The sequence below is a fragment of the Zootermopsis nevadensis genome, unplaced genomic scaffold, assembly GCF_977971745.1.
Source record: "Zootermopsis nevadensis isolate Lab colony 2312 unplaced genomic scaffold, Znev_1.0 Znev_ptg000016l, whole genome shotgun sequence".
Lineage (NCBI taxonomy): Eukaryota > Metazoa > Arthropoda > Insecta > Blattodea > Termopsidae > Zootermopsis > Zootermopsis nevadensis.
The window spans coordinates 14,034,408-14,053,577 of NW_028259148.1; the positions used below are offsets into that span (position 1 = coordinate 14,034,408).

General features: G+C 41.1%; 1 protein-coding gene across 8 annotated transcripts in view; it reads left to right on the forward strand.

Annotated features, from left to right (window-relative positions):
* The window catches only part of LOC110837065 (uncharacterized), a 91,785-nt gene that overhangs the window by 35,337 nt on the left and 37,278 nt on the right, over window positions 1–19,170 (forward strand). For all 8 annotated transcript variants that reach the window (XM_087349729.1, XM_087349721.1, XM_087349726.1 and 5 more), the window contains one exon: window positions 750–1,498. In XM_087349729.1, the coding sequence (XP_087205855.1) occupies window positions 760–1,498 (739 nt within the window). In that variant the 5' untranslated portion in view covers window positions 750–759. The remainder of the gene's footprint in view (window positions 1–749; window positions 1,499–19,170) is intronic.

Below are 19,170 nucleotides of genomic sequence, written 5' to 3' on the forward strand. Positions count from 1 at the left end.
CAGATTTGATCTTTCTGAGGTGAAACGTGGTCGGACAGACAGGCATTGAGAAAAAAACATGTAAATTTTTAGGTTTTGAAACCGAAGCAAATTATAGCGTTATATATAAAGGAAGGAGCCACGGTGGTCTAGCGGTTAGAACGCTGGCCTTGTAATCCTGGGGTCTCGGGTTCGATTCCCGGCGGTGCCAGAATTTATAACTTGTGTTGGGCAAGGCCGTGGTCTAGGCAACACGGAGTTTTCCTCCGTGGCATCCCAACAATTACTCCATTCACACACAGAAGAAGGCAATGGCAAACCACTTCTGGATCATCTGCCAAGAACGTATATGAGCAGGTCCCAGTCCGAGAAAAGGATGGAAGGATCCTGTTCATATGGACCTGTCGTTAGACAAAACACTAAATAATAATAAGATGAGGTGGTCCAGCGGTTAGAACGCTGGCCTTGTAATCCTGGGGTCTCGGGTTCGATTCCCGGCGGTGCCCGAATTTATAACTTGTGTCGGGCAAGGCCGTGGTCTAGGCAACACGGAGTTTTCCTCCGTGGCTTCCCAACAATTACTCCATTCACACACAGAAGAAGGCAATGGCAAACCACTTCTGGATCATCTGCCAAGAACGTATATGAACAGGTCTGAGTCCGAGAAAAGGATGGAAGGATCCTGTTCATATGGACCTGTCGTCAGACAGAACACTAAATAATAAATAGACCTCGCAAATGCACCGTCTGAACTAGATTTTTGTTTGCAGGGGACGTATCATGGCGCCTTCCGAGGAGACAACTACCACGACTTGCTCTCACCAACAGGAGCAGGGTGTAGTTGATGCCAAGCTCCGGGAGGACACCCCGAAGATCAAGGATTGTGCCCCTAGTAACCACGAGGAAAACATCGTCTCTGTGGTTCAACGCCCAAACGGTGATGGTACAGTCTGTGTAGAAAACATCAACCCACATGTGAACAGTATGAAAAATTTGTCTATCAGCGAATCAGTCGTGGGAAGGTCTACTATCAGTAAAGAAGACATTGACCACATCCGGGACGATTCAGAATGTGTCGTAGATATCCCAAATATTTCTGGTGTCGTCACGGAAAATGTCGGTCAGGGTGAAGACAGTGTTGTCGTTAATAGCATGAAGAAACGGGATCAGATTTTAGACGGACCAAAGAAATTTGATATTAATCGCGTAGAAAATGTTGACCAGGTTGTGACTAATTCGATAAGTGTTACTGCCGCTGACTTGGACGACGTGAATCGAGTTCTCGAGTGTCCATCGAGCGTCGTTGGTGTGCTGACTGAAGAGGAGGTTGTGGCTTGTGGCTGTGTAGATGACACTCCCGAAGTGATGGACAGCCAGGAAAATGACGTTAGTGCTAGAATTGTTACCTGCGTCGAGAGTATGGCGTCTGCTTCGAGTGTTTCGAACGAGTGGGTCGCCAACGTGAGCGCGGATAATGTTCATCACGTGACTTCTGGTTGCAGAGTTGGCTGCAACGAAGGTAAGGACTTTTTATTTTTGTATTTGGCTTTTTCGTTTGAAACTGCACGTGCGTGTGATGTCCCCTGACACGTGTCATTCTTTCCGTGATGATTGGCTTGCAGGACGTAATCATCGTTGTCCCCTCCCCTAAGATACGTATTTACTGTGTCTCCATGTCATATACGAGGTGCGATCGGAAAGTTTCAAGACTGCGCGTATAAAAACACGTACACGTATCTCAGGTATTAAATTCATCCATGACCCTCGAAGTAGTTCCCCTGGGAGTGAACACAACGATCCCAGCGCCGCTGCCAAGCCTGGAAGCATCCCTGGAAATCTTTCTTTGTCAGCCTGTCAAGCACCATCTGCGATTCTGCCTGAATCTCTTGCCAAAGACTCGCCAAAACGGCTACGGAAACCTATGAAATGCTAAAGCAAGCATTTTGGGAGTCCGCAATGGGTCGTGCACAAACTTTTGTGTGGGATTCACGTTTTAAAAATGGCCGAACCTCTGTCGATGATGACGAGCGTTCTGGACGACCATCTTCGAGCACAACGCCCGAAAATGTTACGAATATCGACGTCGTACCATCAACGACTTGTGCGACATTGTTGGGATAGGCTATGGGACCTGTCAGCTGATTCTAAAGGAAGAACTCCACATGCGACGCATCCTGTCTGAGGACCAGAAGCAGAATCGACTTGACTTCTCGTTTGTCAGGAGCTCAAAGATCTTGCAAGAACCGACCCCAACTTCCTTTCTAAGCTCCGTGTGACTTCTTCCTCTTCCCAAAGATGAAAATTCAGCTAAAGGGAAGGAGATTTGAGACGATAGAAGAGATTCAGGCAGAATCGCAGATGGTGCTTGACAGGCTGACAAAGAAAGATTTCCAGGGATGCTTCCAGGCTTGGCAGCGGCGCTGGGATCATTGTGTTCACTCCCAGGGGAACTACTTCGAGGGTGATGGATGAATTTAATACCTGAGATAAGTGTACGGGTTTTTATACGCGCAGTCTTGAAACTTTCCGATCGCACCTCGTATTAGTTACTATTACAACTAATTCTGTAGTAATAAACAAACAAACAAAGAAACCCTGGACGCAAGTTGATGTTTCAGTTTCATTTCGATTCTTTAAGATTGGGGTCTGCAGTGGCCGCGCGGTCGCTGGGACCGTGGGTTCGAATCCCACTCAAGCCATGGGTGTTGTGTTGTGCTGTCCTGTGTACAGGTAGAGGCCTTGAGAAGGGCCGAACCCTCATCTAAGGAGTCTATAGATCGAGCCAACGTAAAGTTGGGACCCGCAGTGCTCAGGAACTTGAAGATCGGGTCGTTCCCAGTATCTTTATCAGTAAATTGATATGATCTGGATTAGCCGCGTCAGAAGACGTATTTTTGAAATTACCCGCGGAGAAACATTTGTCTCACTGAAATCCACGTTCGAAAGTAGTTCAGCCAGATGTCACAGCTGAGAGGTTAGCACTCGTGTTTCGTATTTCGGAGTTTCTGGGTTCAGTCTCAGCCTGGATTTTGACTGTCTTTATTTTGGTTTTGAGGTTTTCGTCAGTCCCTCCAGGCAAATACCAAGGTATTACCTTAAATTAAGCTACAACTACGTCTTTGATATTCTAATTCGTCATCCATTAATCGTATCTTTTGGCGTTGTAATAATAGGAGTGTTACAAGGATATTAAAGCTTTCGCTGTGACTGAGCTCAATATAACCTCCTCGGGCAACAAGCCGTGTCCATTGCGTACAAAAGCTACAACAGTTATAATGCATTATTAAATGATGTAACCCTCATACTTTCAAACATGTTTTATACGGGCATGTGATTATTATATACAGTATAAACTTTATACAGAATTTAAAATTGCTGAAACCTAACATGACAACCGTTAATCAGATGGTGAAAAATTGGAAAAATCTACCTTATGAATACCAAAGCGTAATTTTCGTAATTTTCTTCGCGGTGTACTATGGAAATTTTTATTCCAGATTAAATGACACACAACGCTTGTCTGTTGTAATTACTTCTTTATATGTTTACTAAAATCGAGAAAATTGTATCTGCACCCAAATGTTAATAGTGTAAATACTTCGGTTGTTATTGCTTTGAATTTAATTTTTTATCTTACTGCATCCATGGCGTGGCTTAAGAAACAAGCGCTGAGTACGCGATTTTTAAATTTTCAAGGTCATTCGAAAGTCATTTTTTGAAACGCGTATTTCTCCTGATCTGTAGGAATCTGATTGACAATATTGACGTCAGTTTGATGTCATGGAGCGGTAATTGCCATGCCAACGTCACGACAATATCTGTACGAGGGTTTACCGAGTAGAGGACTTTGAAATTTTCAAGGTCATTCGACAGTCATTTTTTGAAACGCACATTTCTCCCGATCTGTAGGAATCTGATTGACAATATTCACGTCAGTTTGATGTCATGGAGCGGTAATTGCCATGCCAACGTCACGACAATATCTGTACGAGGGTTTACCGAGTAGAGGACTTTGAAATTTTCAAGGTCATTCGACAGTCATTTTTTGAAACGCACATTTCTCCCGATCTGTAGGAATCTGATTGACAATATTCACGTCAGTTTGATGTCATGGAGCGGTAATTGCCATGCCAACGTTACGACAATATCTGTACGAGGGTTTACCGAGTAGAGGACTTTGAAATTTTCAAGGTCATTCGACAATCATTTTTTTCAAACGCGTATTTCTGCCGATCTCTTAGAATTTGAGTGACTATATTAATGCCAGTTTGAGGTCATAGATAGGTCAACGTCACCCCAAGTTCATGACAAGAGAAGTCCAAGGCTTTGAGGAATATAGGCCTTTAAATTTTTGAAGTTCACTTCAAGAAAAAAAATTTCTCGCCCTTATTTTTACCTACCGGTATTAATCTGAGTGACCATACCCACGGAAAGATTAATTTTATTTTTAAATCAGGGTAATAACATTGCAAAAGATGGAGCTAGTTGAGTTAGGTTGGTCTGCGTTAGGACACAGATAGGATTATTTTTCTAGTCTCTGCTACCAATGGGTCCACTCACGCCTCTCTAGAGCCGAGGTTAAGAATGAGTAGGAGTCATAATTACTCTCCCCCCGTGCGTCTACATGGCATGTAGCTGCTCAGGTTTACTTTTACTGTAATTACACACAAATTAAGAACGTTGGCAAACTCTTAAGTGGACCGCTTGTACATTTTCAATACGCGTGCAGTTTCAACAGAAGGTTTTGTTCATTATGTCCCGACATGCCCTACTTTACGTGACGGATTTCTGTCATTTTCACTTAAAGGTTCGTTGTACAAAGTTGGTACATACCATGAAATATAACGTGATTAAGATTTTTTGTTTTAAAATGTCGTCGAATATTCGAGGAATCGACGCAAATTGAATTCGATGTGGTGGTAATCGTATTGTTCGCTCTGTTATGCGTTTGGAAGGTGTTTATACTCACCTCAGTACTTTGTGTCACGTGGCTAATGATAAATATGCATTAGATAGTGACGAGTGACCCACATTCTGAAATTATCAGGAAATTTACGATTTGTTAGTGTCGATCTCCCTTTGCGTAACTTCGTCTTAGCGTTGCCTGTACCCGGCCATTATTTAATCCAGGGTTATCAACATTTGGATTACACAGGACCTTTGTGTTGTGAAGTTTATCAAAATTAATAATAATGATATAATCTTTCTATTCACAACAATTGAACTTTATAACTTCTATTTAATTCACTTGTGTTTCGTGTTATAAACCGACTTTTACGTCGTAATTTTTTTTACAACGGTTAGAACGCTGGCCTTGTAATCCTGGGGTCTCGGGTTCGATTCCCGGCGGTGCCCGAATTTATAACTTGTGTTGGGCAAGGCCGTGGTCTAGGCAACACGGAGTTTTCCTCCGTGGCATCCCAACAATTACTCCATTCACACACAGAAGTAGGCAATGGCAAACCACTTCTGGATCATCTGCCAAGAACGTATATGAACAGGTCCCAGTCCGAGAAAAGGATGGAAGGATCCTGTTCATATGGACCTGTCGTCAGACAGAACACTAAATAATAATAAGATGAGGTGGTCCAGCGGTTAGAACGCTGGCCTTGTAATCCTGGGGTCTCGGGTTCGATTCCCGGCGGTGCCCGAATTTATAACTTGTGTTGGGCAAGGCCGTGGTCTAGGCAACACGGAGTTTTCCTCCGTGGCATCCCAACAATTACTCCATTCACACACAGAAGAAGTCAATGGCAAACCACTTCTGGATCATCTGCCAAGAACGTATATGAACAGGTCCCAGTCCGAGAAAAGGATGGAAGGATCCTGTTCATATGGACCTGTCGTCAGACAGAACACTAAATAAAATAATGTTACAACACTTCGCTTTTGTGAATGTAAGCGTATGACATAAAATCCATTTCAAATTAAGGGGTAAGAACAGTTAAGAATTGTTACTGTTGAATTTTAATTGAAATTGGGGTGTCTTCGATTAAAAAGTACGGTTTACCGGAAAACAAAGCTATTTATGATTAAAATGTTAGGATATTCCCGCCTAAGTCCTAGCACATTGTACTAGTAATTGTCGCAGACGACGATGCTGGCCGAACATTGCACCTCGCGGTCAGTAGAGCTTCGCTGTGTGTTTACCCAGCCCCAATGACTGACTCGTGAACACGGAAATGATTTTTCGGACTGTCAGCTTTTCGTGGAACCTGTTCCACGGAGTTACTAGAATCCGTAATGAATTTTTTCTTGTGAAGAAAGTATGGAGCGAGGTCCTTGTGATAACGATTCAACCAGTAAACTTATTTTCCGCTTTGTATGGAACTCGGAAGTTCGTTACCTTATTAACAACAGCACATGCACTCAAAGACCCTGCAGGGTTTTACGTAAAACGTATTCACACATAAAGTACACTAAATTATAAACTTTTTAAAAAGGTAAAAAAAATCTGATTGAGACTGGTTTCCTGTAATACAAACAGCCTTTAGTTAAATTCAAGACTTTGAACATTCACTGTGCTCACTGGATGCTGAGGAGAACATCTGGACTCAAGTGAGATGAAGTTGCTGGAGGCTGGAGAATAGTTCGTGATGAGGAAGTCCATAATTTGTATACTTCATGAAATACTTTTGGGTTATTGTCGAGGCATGGGAGATGACAAATTCGTAAAAAAAATTTGATTCGAAAGAGACCACTCGCAAGATCTAGATGTAGATAGGATAAGATAAAAAAATGGGTCTTAAGGAAAAAGGACTGCTGGATGGTGTTGATTGGATTCATCTGGCTCAGGCCGGTGATGACCGGTAGCTGGCCCTCGTGATCACGGTAATGAACGCCTTAAAACCAAAGTTTAGACTTTTCCGCAACACAACCGTGAAAGAAAAGTTGAGGCACGGTCACGGCGAACTGTGTAATACAGAACAATAGAAATGTCGTAAAGTGTTAGAGGGGCATAACTCTCACATAAATGGAGGTTTATTCAGATGTTACGAAGAACTCATGAATATTTTACTGCGTGTTTCGATCTGTATTCGAAGCTTTTCTCTGACGAGAATGCTGACCAACATTTGTTCCTAATATATGCCTGTCCAGACCGTACCATATGCAAGCTTTAATCTAACTAAAATTACCGAAAGTCGCAAATGACTATGATTAAGCCCTGCACGCGAAGAAGTGTGTTGAAATACGTCTCAGACATACGCACAGATTCATATAGCCCAATAAACCAAACCAGTATCGGCTGTAGACTTCGGTAACAGTCGGGACCAGTTCCACGAGTTATCAAAGGACATTGTGTGTGCAGATTCCTCTTAAGTTAAGAGTTGAAAACGTGACTACGGTGCGAATCTTAGAGCTTTGTGTCTCTTAACACAGAGCGTATAATTTAAAACGTTAACTCAAGTAACAGCCACGTACAACGGTACAAAATTAAAACCAGAAGCTGATTCACCTCCCGTGTAATAGACTCTTCCATCCTCCACCGTCTTGACATTAGCGTCAAGTTTGCCCCAGTTGCTAGGCCGGTGCTTCGCGTCAGTTGCGCAGAAGCTGTGAAGATATGGACACGAGCACAACACGTGTTCATGTTCAAAAACATTACTTCGCATATCCTTACAAGAAGAGCCACGGTGGTCTAGCGGTTAGAACGCTGGCCTTGTAATCCAGGGGGTCTCGGGTTCGATTCCCGGCGGTGCCCGAATTTATAACTTGTGTTGGGCAAGGCCGTGGTCTAGGCAACACGGAGTTTTCCTCCGTGGCATCCCAACAATTACTCCATTCACACACAGAAGAAGGCAATGGCAAACCACTTCTGGATCATCTGCCAAGAACGTATATGAACAGGTCCCAGTCCGAGAAAAGGATGGAAGGATCCTGTTCATATGGACTTGTCGTCAGACAGAACACTAAAAAAAATCCTTACACGGAAGCTCCGAGTAAGACGGCAATACGCGGTGGAATGGTAAGATTTCGGTACGGAGGAAGTGTCTGTCTGTGACAAATGCTCATCGCCGGGCGATAAAATAGCATATATTAAGGCCGTGCTGATTTAAAACAGTGCATCAGCTGTAACAACGGGATACTGCTTTAGTACAATTCGATATTCACCTCCTTTCATCAGCCCCGAAAGGTACAAGGAACACACTCGACTTGCAACATTTTAGTTACAAATATGAATTGTTTGTTAACGACACTGTACTCTGAAACAATCGTCAACACTGTTACGACAGGAGTGCCTTAGAATTCGGCGTCGTACAAACACCGAAGACTTAATGTCGAATTTAGGCTCCGCGGGCAGACAACTGTGACCTGAGCTTCAGATAGGATTCCCTGCGTGGGGATCCTCCCTTCGTAAGGCCCCTCTGCAAACGCGGGGCGACACAACGTAGAAGAATGCTGCCCCGAACGTGTTATAGTCGTGCCGTTGTGTTTCAACACCGTCCCTTAAACCGGTCTTCCGTCCTGATAGGCAAATTAGCTGCTTTTTATGAAAGATTACGTTGACTATGCAGCACTGTCCTTGGCAAGCTTACGAATTACGAGGTGCGATCGGAAAGTTTCCAGACTGCGCGTATAAAAAAACCCGTACACTTATCTCAGGTATTAAATTCATCCATGACCCTCGAAGTAGATCCCCTGCGAGTGAACACAACGATCCCAGCGCCGCTGCCAAGCCTGGAAGCATCCCTGGAAATCTTTCTTTGTCAGCCTGTCAAGCACCATCTGCGATTCTGCCTGAATCTCTTCTATCGTCTCAAATCTCCTTCCCTTTAGCTGAATTTTCATCTTTGGGAAGAGGAAGAAGTCACACGGAGCTTAGAAAGGAAGTTGGGGTCGGTTCTTGCAAGATCTTTGAGCTCCTGACAAACGAGAAGTCAAGTCGATTCTGCTTCTGGTCCTCAGACAGGATGCGTCGTCCTTTAGAATCAGCTGACAGGTCCCATAGCCTATCCCAACAATGTCGCACAAGTCGTTGATGGTACGACGTCGATATTCGTGAATGGCCTGCCGAATCGTCGTAACATTTTCGGGCGTTGTGCTCGAAGATGGTCGTCCAGAACGCTCGTCATCATCGACAGAGGTTCGGCCATTTTTAAAACGTGAATCCCACACAAAAGTTTGTGCACGACCCATTGCGGACTCCCCAAATGCTTGCTTTAGCATTTCATAAGTTTCCGTAGCCGTTTTGTCGAGTCTTTGGCAAGAGATTCAGGCAGAATCGCAGATGGTGCTTGACAGGCTGACAAAGAAAGATTTCCAGGGATGCTTCCAGGCTTGGCAGCGGCGCTGGGATCGTTGTGTTCACTCGCAGGGGAACTACTTCGAGGGTGATGGATGAATTTAATACCTGAGATAAGTGTACGGGTTTTTATACGCGCAGTATGGAAACCTTCCGATCGCACCTCGTATAGTAACTGAATGCATTTTCAATGTTTTGTAGAAGCCGGACATGTACAGTAATACCCCGGTTAACGCTCAGGATACTTTCCTAGAAAGTGGAGCGCTAAACGGGGTCATTATAGCATTTGTATATATTAGAAGCTTGAAAATACAAATACAATTAGAACAGTAATGAAATTTATTTAATTCTTTTGGATGAGGGGCCTTAACACTTACAGTTACACATCCAGAGAAATACTTTTCCTTTGCATCGTTTGCAAACTCTGCTCTGACGAGGTCGGAAAGTGTGTTCTTTACCGGAATTCGCGTAATAATCTTGCCTTTTTCGATAGTTCTCACTTTGACCACAAGATCGCAGAACCTCAGTGTCTACCTTACGATTTTTAGGTCGTGCAGAAAGGTACAACCTCTACATGAAATTTCATCAGAATCCGTCCAGTGGTTCTCGAGTTAAATCTACTGGACAGACGGACGGACCCGACCAGCCTTATAATGCGTTCTTGCCACGCGATTCGTGCAAAGAACGCTTAGTAGCTGTCTATGATGGTTCTGTTTCCTCTCAAACTTTGTTCTTACAACTATAAACCTGCCTTTCCATTCAATAGCCTTACATCTCACTAATTTTTCAGTTTCTTATTAGATACTTAATCGTTAGTCTAGCGGTTAGAACGCTGGCCTTGTAATCCTGGGGTCTCGGGTTCGATTCCCGGCGGTGCCCGAATTTATAACTTGTGTTGGGCAACACCGTGGTCTAGGCAACACGGAGTTTTCCTCCGTGGCATCCCAACAATTACTCCATTCACACACAGAAGAAGGCAATGGCAAACCACTTCTGGATCATCTGCCAAGAACGTATATGAACAGGTCCCAGTCCGAGAAAAGGATGGAAGGATCCTGTTCATATGGACCTGTCGTCAGACAGAACACTAAATAAATAAATAAATAAAACATTATCAGCTTCAAAGTACAGAAATTCGTCACCGTGTGCACTGGTCACTGTAAAGATCCAATGATGTCCAGTCGACATTCTCATGCGGCCTGACGCCATCTTACTTTCTGTGTGTCGTCGGAAAGGTTTGCATCGAGACATGATTTAATAAGCATGTTCTGGATGCAAAGTTTGGACCGTGAAGTGTCCGTAGGTGGGTGTGTCTATAATGACAGCGAATCGACCGTTCCACAGAGGAGCCTCTAAACAAGTTTGAGTTTATTCAGTTCTCTGATTACGTGCCGGTCGTGTGGCTTGGCGTCACTGGTGCTGTGTTTATCAGCCTGTGGTCCGCAAACCGATACCGGCCCTCGGATTCTAGTTAAGAGTAGATCCTCATACAAAGGCGACTAGCCGCGTGCGGCGTGTCGAGTATTGTCGCGCGCGGCTGTTATTTGTATTGCTTTTTATAGGCGCGAAACCCAGTGACGCGGCTGCCGCGCCGCGTAACTGGGTTTCGCGCCTATAAAAAGCAATACAAATAACAGCCGCGCGCGACAATACTCGACACGCCGCACGCGGCCCTAGCCTTAGTGAGAAAATAAAGATTCTAAATCAGTGCTTGTGAGTAAATAGACAACAGCTGATTTGCAACTGACTTATTTTGAACCTCGTCTCCTCCTTTGGTCTCTCTATTTGTACAGTTAAGTCGGTTAAGGTTACTTTGCTTTTCGTTATGTAACTTAACTGAATTGGCATGAGGGATATTTCTGCAAACTTAAAATATTTTCATGTGCAGTTGGCGTATAATTTGTAATTACGAAATTTCTTTGATTTACGTGAAGATGGTAAAGTTTCGTCATATTGTGATATAATAAGTATATATTAAATCTTGTCAGTCTAATCACAATAAATTCTTATTAAATATTAAAATATTACAATAATTAACATTTAAAATATTAAATGATGTTCTTTATCGAAATATTCGATTTACATTAGACCATGGAATAAAAATCTGAAAAAGAACATCATTTGATATCTGGTAAAAATCTGATAAAAATGTACGCTGGCATAATGTATGAAAATTGTATTTGAATTATTTATCGTTTTGAAGCTTTATATAATTATATACACCTGAGGATGGTAATTTTAGGAACTGAAACATGTCGTGAAACATGAAAAATGATGGTCTAATATAAATCGAATATTTCGATAAAGAACATCATTTAATATTTTAAATATTTTAAATGTTAATTATTGTAATATTTTAATATTTAATAAGTATTTATTGTGATTAGACGGACAATATTTAATATGTACTTACGTGAAGATGTTAATACTTAATAGTTATATTGTGAATAAAAATGCTGGCGAGATTAAAGGTTCTCGCGGTGACGAATATGGAGATGGGGTGTCTTCTGATTTTGTGATCCGTGTAGTTTGTTAGAAACCTGCCGACGTTTCAGATATATTTGCAGCAGGAACCTCAGAAACACGAGATTTTGTAAGACTCGAGGTCTGTGAAGTTGGAAAGAAGCCTTTGCGATTTCTGATTCGAAACTTTTTTTTTATGTTTAGGTTAGGTTATGTTCGGAGAAAATTCGGAATTGAATAATAGCAAGCATTTTCCGAATTTAATCTGCTCCTCGTTAATGTGTTACTGTCTTTTCTAAATCCTTTAACTCTGCTACAGTTTTAAAGGACGTACTAGCCATTATCTTCGGAAATATAATACGGTGAATTGAAAGCAACGGCCGTGGCCTACTTTGAGATTCTGTCTGAGTATTCGCCATGATGATGGTAATGAAGGAAAGCACTTTGAACCTCGTGTTGTGGTGCGAATGAAGCTAACCGAAGAGGATCCTGGAGGACAGACGCCCGCCCATGTGACTGCTGCAGGCTGGTAACGTGTACAAAGGGACAGCCGACATCACAGGCGCTTGAGAGTAACGCCATTGGCTAATGTTAGAAAGGCTCTCGAGTCCAGCCCAGCTCAACGGCAGAATCTCTCTGAGCTGTGATCAGAAGTTATAGGACCGAGTTTCCGCTGCGTTCAAGTTGGACAGTTTTTGTACGATGGAATGAACGCGTAATGGAAGTTGTGTCCGTCCGTCTGTATAATTTTTCCCGAATTTATAACTTGTGTTGGGCAAGGCCGTGGTCTAGGCAACACGGAGTTTTCCTCCGTGGCATCCCAACAATTACTCCATTCACACACAGAAGAAGGCAATGGCAAACCACTTCTGGATCATCTGCCAAGAACGTATATGAACAGGTCCCAGTCCGAGAAAAGGATGGAAGGATCCTGTTCATATGGACCTGTCGTCAGACAGAACACTACAAAAAATGACTTGGGGGGGGGGGGGAGTCCCTGCATTAAACATTGTCGGTTGATTGATTTTGGTTCTTATAGGGCTATGTCCCAAACTTTCCACGAATTCCATCATTCGAGTGTCTAGGAGTAAAAGTATTTTTTTACGATTGGCTCACAAGGGTACGTTAAGGTGAAATAATTTTTGAATATGCAGTTTGAATTATCGTAATTTGTAATTCAAATAAAGTAATAAATTAAAAATAATTACCTCATTTAGAATATGTGTGTAGAATTATTTTATTTTGGAGTAGATAACGCTTAGGTATGCTTGTTTGTTTGAAAGTATTTTTTTTTGCTGTTTTATTGCTAGAATATAGGAAAGAGGTTATTTTGCGACTGTGCCGTTGGATCTACGGAACGCGGCAACTGGCGCTGTTATCACGCATAGCTTAAAAGACCGTACCGTACCGCTCCGCCAGCACATCAGCCAAATATCACGCTGTATAATGACTTTAAACTTTTACGCAAACTGAAGGAAAGTCTTCTCGGGGTTGTCAGCTGCAGAAGTCCATCGCCCTCGTTCGAACCTTATCGATTTCCATAACGTCAGGCTTCCGCTTCGGATTGACACCGCTGATTTCGTGAGAAGAAATTTGACTTCTGAGCAGACGCAGAATGAGATGCAACCTGTGAGTCTGATGTCATTGCCGGCGTTCAAATTTTAGAAGACTATGTTGAATTTTGAGGCAGGAGAACACAGATGCACTGGCACGACGTTATAAAATATATATTTCGTTTACTGTCAGGGTTTATCCATCTCATATAAGCTGTAGGTTAGGTTTGGCAACGCTGTAAAGTTGTCCCTCTATACGCCATTTAAGCGCTTGGGAGGGGGGGAGATATGGCTTCTATTCTTAACCTCGGCACTAGATGGGGGATGAGTGGTCAGCATCACTCCCCGGCCGGCTTTACCCCCGGGAAAGGACCCCGGTACCCATTGGATAGAGGAGGCTGGGTGGGACCCAGAGGCTAGAGGAAAAATCCTCTGCCCCCCGTCGGGAACCGAACCTCGATCGTTAGTCCGTAGTTCATCCTCGAACTCAGGAGTTCTCGAAACGTTTGCTTTCTCTCCGTTCAACCACGTGTCACGGCTGGTAGCCCGAGAAGAATTTATTATACTTAGTCGCCGTGAAATCTTCAGATCATATGTTATTATTAAGTGTTTTATGAAAATATATGGGTATGACGTGTGTGCTTCAGGATATTTTTCGTTAATGTTGATATGAGATAAAACAGCTTAGGAAATCTACGCATGGTTATAGTACCCATCCAAATATACAGTTTCATTAACGTAAGTACGTAAAAATCAGTTGGAAAAATTCAGTTAAGGTTTACTATACCGAATTTGATCGGGATTGGTCGTTGGTTTTGGGAACTTTATTCTGGATAGACATCAGAAATCTTGTAGGAGCGGCGTATCTACAGTCTACAGCTTATCATATGCCAGTTGTTTGAATTAATAATTCATGGGCCTGTTGATAATGGAAAATGATAAACTGCTAGAGATAAGCAGTGACTACGTGTATTATCAACTGCGTTGATGTTTAACAGGAAAACAGAGTAGTGCTGTCTTTAACACAGGGTGTTCAGTTTAAGATGCGAGAAACCTTTCACGCACAGAACGTCGAAACCAGTGGAAATGTTGAAGTCTTTTGTAGTCATATCCCGTTTTTGCATGATGCAGTTATTTGGATCGGTACGACCCTTTTATAAGCTGATTTTTGTCGTTCGGCGATGAGCAGTTGTCACAAACAGGCACTGTGCAACGACAGTTCGTTACCAGTCGGTGTATCGTCGTATTGTGTTCTAATCAGGATTCGCGAAAGTAAAAGTCACTAACAGAAGCGAATTATTTCGGAGTGGGAAAATGTTCGCGAAAGAACATGGGTTCTGCTCGTGAATACGACATTGCACTGCTACTGCGCAGCTGGCGATAGCAAGGGTTACCTTGAGTCGAATGTCATGTGGGCGAAGTTGGGAGAATTTGATACACGGAATGGATTTGCGTCTGGTTTAATTTTTTTTTTTACCGTAGTTCGTGGTTGAATTTTTGAGTGACGTCTATGTAAATCCATATTTACGTGGAAGTTTAGTGAGACTTTGTTATAAGATGATGTAGTTGCGTCATATTGTGAAATTTAATTAATTATTCGGTTTTTGTCCGTCTAATCACAATTCAAATTTAAAATTTACAATTAAGATAATTAAAATATCATTTGATGTTCCTCATCGAACGATCGATTTACAATTGGAACATCTTTTTACAACATGTTTCGGTTTCTATATAAACCATCTTCAGGTGTAAAAGTTAAAATTTTAAAACTTAATTAATTAATCTGGAAGATGAACATCACCAAAAAGTTGCATATCAGAAATTGAAATTAAGTTTTAAGTTTTATAATTTTAACTTTTACACCTGAAGATGGTTTATATAGAAACCGAAACATGTTGTAAAAAGATGTTCCAATTGTAAATCGATTGTTCGATGAGGAACATAAAATGATATTTTAATTATCTTAATTGTAAATTTTAAATTTGAATTGTGATTAGACGGACAAGAACCGAATAAGAAACTTTGTTAATTTTTTAAAACGAAAAAAATTGCTGTTTGTACAGGAACTGAAAGTATCGATCTTATTTCCGATCTGTAATGCGATTGGCACAACATCAAGATCTATGAAGAATGTAAATCGCGGAGAATATTTATGAGCGTGTTCAGAAAAATCTGCAATTTGGACCATTTCCAAACCATTTAAGTTCCACCTCCGGACACTACTTAAGATCAGTTTGAACACTAACATTACATCTTGTGTAGGTCTTCGAAGTTGTTTCCTTCAGGAAGATGTCTGCCTTCGGGGGTTGTAGTGTCGTGGTGATGATGATGGAGGCAGCAAGCACCTCTATACACAGAAGATATCCATCTTCATACTTACCACCGTGAGAACCTAAAATTCTACTTAGTTTCCTTCAGGATTTATTTATTTATTTATTTATTTATTTAGTGTTCTGTCTGACGACAGGTCCATATGAACAGGATCCTTCCATCCTTTTCTCGGACTGGGACCTGTTCATATACGTTCTTGGCAGATGATCCAGAAGTGGTTTGCCATTGCCTTCTTCTGTGTGAGTGTGAATGGAGTAATTGTTGGGATGCCACGGAGGAAAACTCCGTGTTGCCTAGACCACGGCCTTGCCCAACACAAGTTATAAATTCGGGCACCGCCGGGAATCGAACCCGAGACCCCAGGATTACAAGGCCAGCGTTCTAACCGCTAGACCACCTCATCTTATTATTATTTAGTGTTCTGTCTGACGACAGGTCCATATGAACAGGATCCTTCCATCCTTTTCTCGGACTGGGACCTGTTCATATACGTTCTTGGCAGATGATCCAGAAGTGGTTTGCCATTGCCTTCTTCTGTGTGTGAATGGAGTAATTGTTGGGATGCCACGGAGGAAAACTCCGTGTTGCCTAGACCACGGCCTTGCCCAACACAAGTTATAAATTCGGGCACCGCCGGGAATCGAACCCGAGACCCCAGGATTACAAGGCCAGCGTTCTAACCGCTAGACCACCGTGGCATTCCTTCAGGATATCTGGCTATAATGTAAACTTAAACCACACGTGCTACATTACCCGCCTATCTCATCCTTAGTGCGAGGTTTTCTTCAGTCTCGTGTTACTTCGAACAAACATTCATTCAATATTCTGTTTTGCAAATTTCCTCGGTCTGTGTGAGATTTCGTGAGATGATGGCATTATCCTGGGTTGTTGCACCGTGTAGTCTGGTAGACGTTTACCGACGTTTCAGAGGCGATTTCTGCCTCCTCGTAAGGTCACCCTTAGATTGAGAGACTAAGTTTTGAACATTCTAATCTTCAGTCTTCTTGGAAAGATAAAGGATTGTGTGTGATTGGTTACTCTGCGTGCTATATTGATTTATTGCTGGGTTTTTTAAAAGTAGGACCTGCACCATTTTACTAGCCTTGGGGGTATGGAAGCGAGAAAGATACAGTCACCCTTTGTTATGGAGGGACTGAGAAAAAACTCTTTGCCGGTATCCCGCCATGGAACGCGTCAAGGTTGTTAAAAATCGATGTGTACCGCCATGTCGGTCTCCTTACCCGGCACGTACTACTAGCCAGCCTCATTCTTACTGAGAAACAGAGAGGGAGTAGCCCCTGTATGTCCAACTGATCCGCACGACACTCGAAACGTTTGGTTTGCCTACCGGTCCAGGGGTTGTATAACGGGACCCCCAAAGAGTTGGAGAACCTCGTATACGGCAGGTTCAGGCGTTGTCATGGAAATGGACAGATCGAGGCTTTACCGAGAGATCCGATTCATTCATTACGAGTTATCCGTTCTCGTTATGATATCAGTGGGCGTGTTTTGTTTCCCCCGTGATTTTTATGTAATTATAATTACCTCGTTTAAGAGTCCTGTAATGTTATTTTAACATATAGCTTTATATTTTAATGTAAATTCTGTCTACAGGGAAAGGTTTGTTTGTATAACATCATTACCATGTTAATATTTAATTTTACGATTCAGCTTTAGAGCGATAATTAATCGATTCATAAGCAAGTTAGAAAGCATCATAAATTATCTTTATAAATCTACAGCAGAAATTTTTATTTGTGATAATATTAATATTAATTATCTTGCTGTGCATTACCACGGTGTCTAAAGACCATGCTGATGTCTTTAAATCTCGTGTTAATAGTTAATTTCCCCACAAGAATTCAAAATTACTTCAGTACTGCTATTGGACAATGTTTTTGTGGACAGTTATAGGAAATAACATATTAAGTTATCTTTAATTTTTTCGCAGTATTGTGTTGTATTTCAGTCATGAACAGGTCAGATTATTTCTGATCTGGCCTACGGATAAATTTTTACGAATTACAGACTTGCAATATGGACAGTTAAAAAGATGATCATATTCAGATTAGTGACGGAGAAATAGTTCCAGGCTTATTTTTGGCATTTGTAATCCAGATATTGACTGGGTGGATTGTACGAAGGTTTGCGATTGTGTTTTTACCCTTTGCTGGAAAATTATTTATTTAGAATTTTTTCCGAGAAAATTTGAATCTTATAATCGTACTGCCTAGGATTTTTTTTTTTTTTTCAGATTAGAATTGCTCGCCTCTGTTGTAAATGAAAATGTTAGAAAAACAGACTAAAGAAAATATTTGAAAACACGTAAGAATTGTATGTATCAGTGATAAGGATTAATAAATACCAGGAAAACTGAGAGTGTGTTCGTATCTCGTGATCGGAATTCGTGACATTGGAATATATAGATATATAATAAATACTTTGAAAATGTGCCGAGGTTCAAGTGTTTGGGAATGATAGTATGAAATTAGAATTATGTTTATGAAGACATAAAGAACAGATACAATTTGAGGGATCCTTGCTGCTTTGATAACATAATCTCGTATAATTTATATCTTAATTGCGTCATGTTTGTGTTTTATTGATACAATATTTTTATTTTCCGTCTATACACAAACTTAAAATAATGTTGTTTAAAATTACTTAAAATTATAACATTCTCAGTAGATACTGCATCTTGTTACATTTTTTGTATCGACGACATGTTTCAATGTGTATCACATCATTATCAGGTCTATCAATTTTAATATATTTTAAAAACTGTTGTACATCTTGCGTTACGTATTAATTTGATTTGTTTAATTTTAAGTTTGAAAATTAATTTTACAGATATAAAACATCCAAGCACAACCTCCAAATTTAAAGGAAGAGACAAAAACTTAAAATTAAACAAATTAAAATAATCAATATACGCAACGCAAGATGTACAACAGTTTTTAAAATATATTAAAATTGATAGACCTGATAATGATGTAATACACATTGAAACATGTCGTCGATACAAAAAATGTAACAAGATGCAGTGTCTACTGAGAATGTTATAATTTTTAAGTAATTTTAAACAACATTATTTTAAGTTTGTGTATAGACGGAAAATAAAATATTGTATAATCTCGTATGTTCACGTCTTCAATTTAAAAAAATGTAAAGATAAAGTAGCAATATTTTTAATTTGTTTCCAGTGGAAGAACATAGGTTGAGAATATTTGAGAATTAAACGCTGAAATGAATGTTTGGACCTGAAAAAGGTGACTGAGAACATGACATAATGAGGAGAACCATAATTTTTATTTTTCAGCAGATATTTGGGTGATTAAATCGCAGAGGTTAAGATGGCCAGGGCATATATCATGCATGACAGATATAAGTCAGCCGTTGAGGAAGACTGAAGGCGTGGGCTAAATTAATTTGATTTAGGATAAGGTCTTATTTCAATCCAGTTCTTCATTAAAATGTGCTGCATTAACAGCCAGAAGGCCAATTACAGATTCAATTCAATTAATTTATTTACGTGTTTGCCAAACAGCAAGAAGCCAATTACAGGCAAACACTGATAATACATACAATAATAGTGAAATA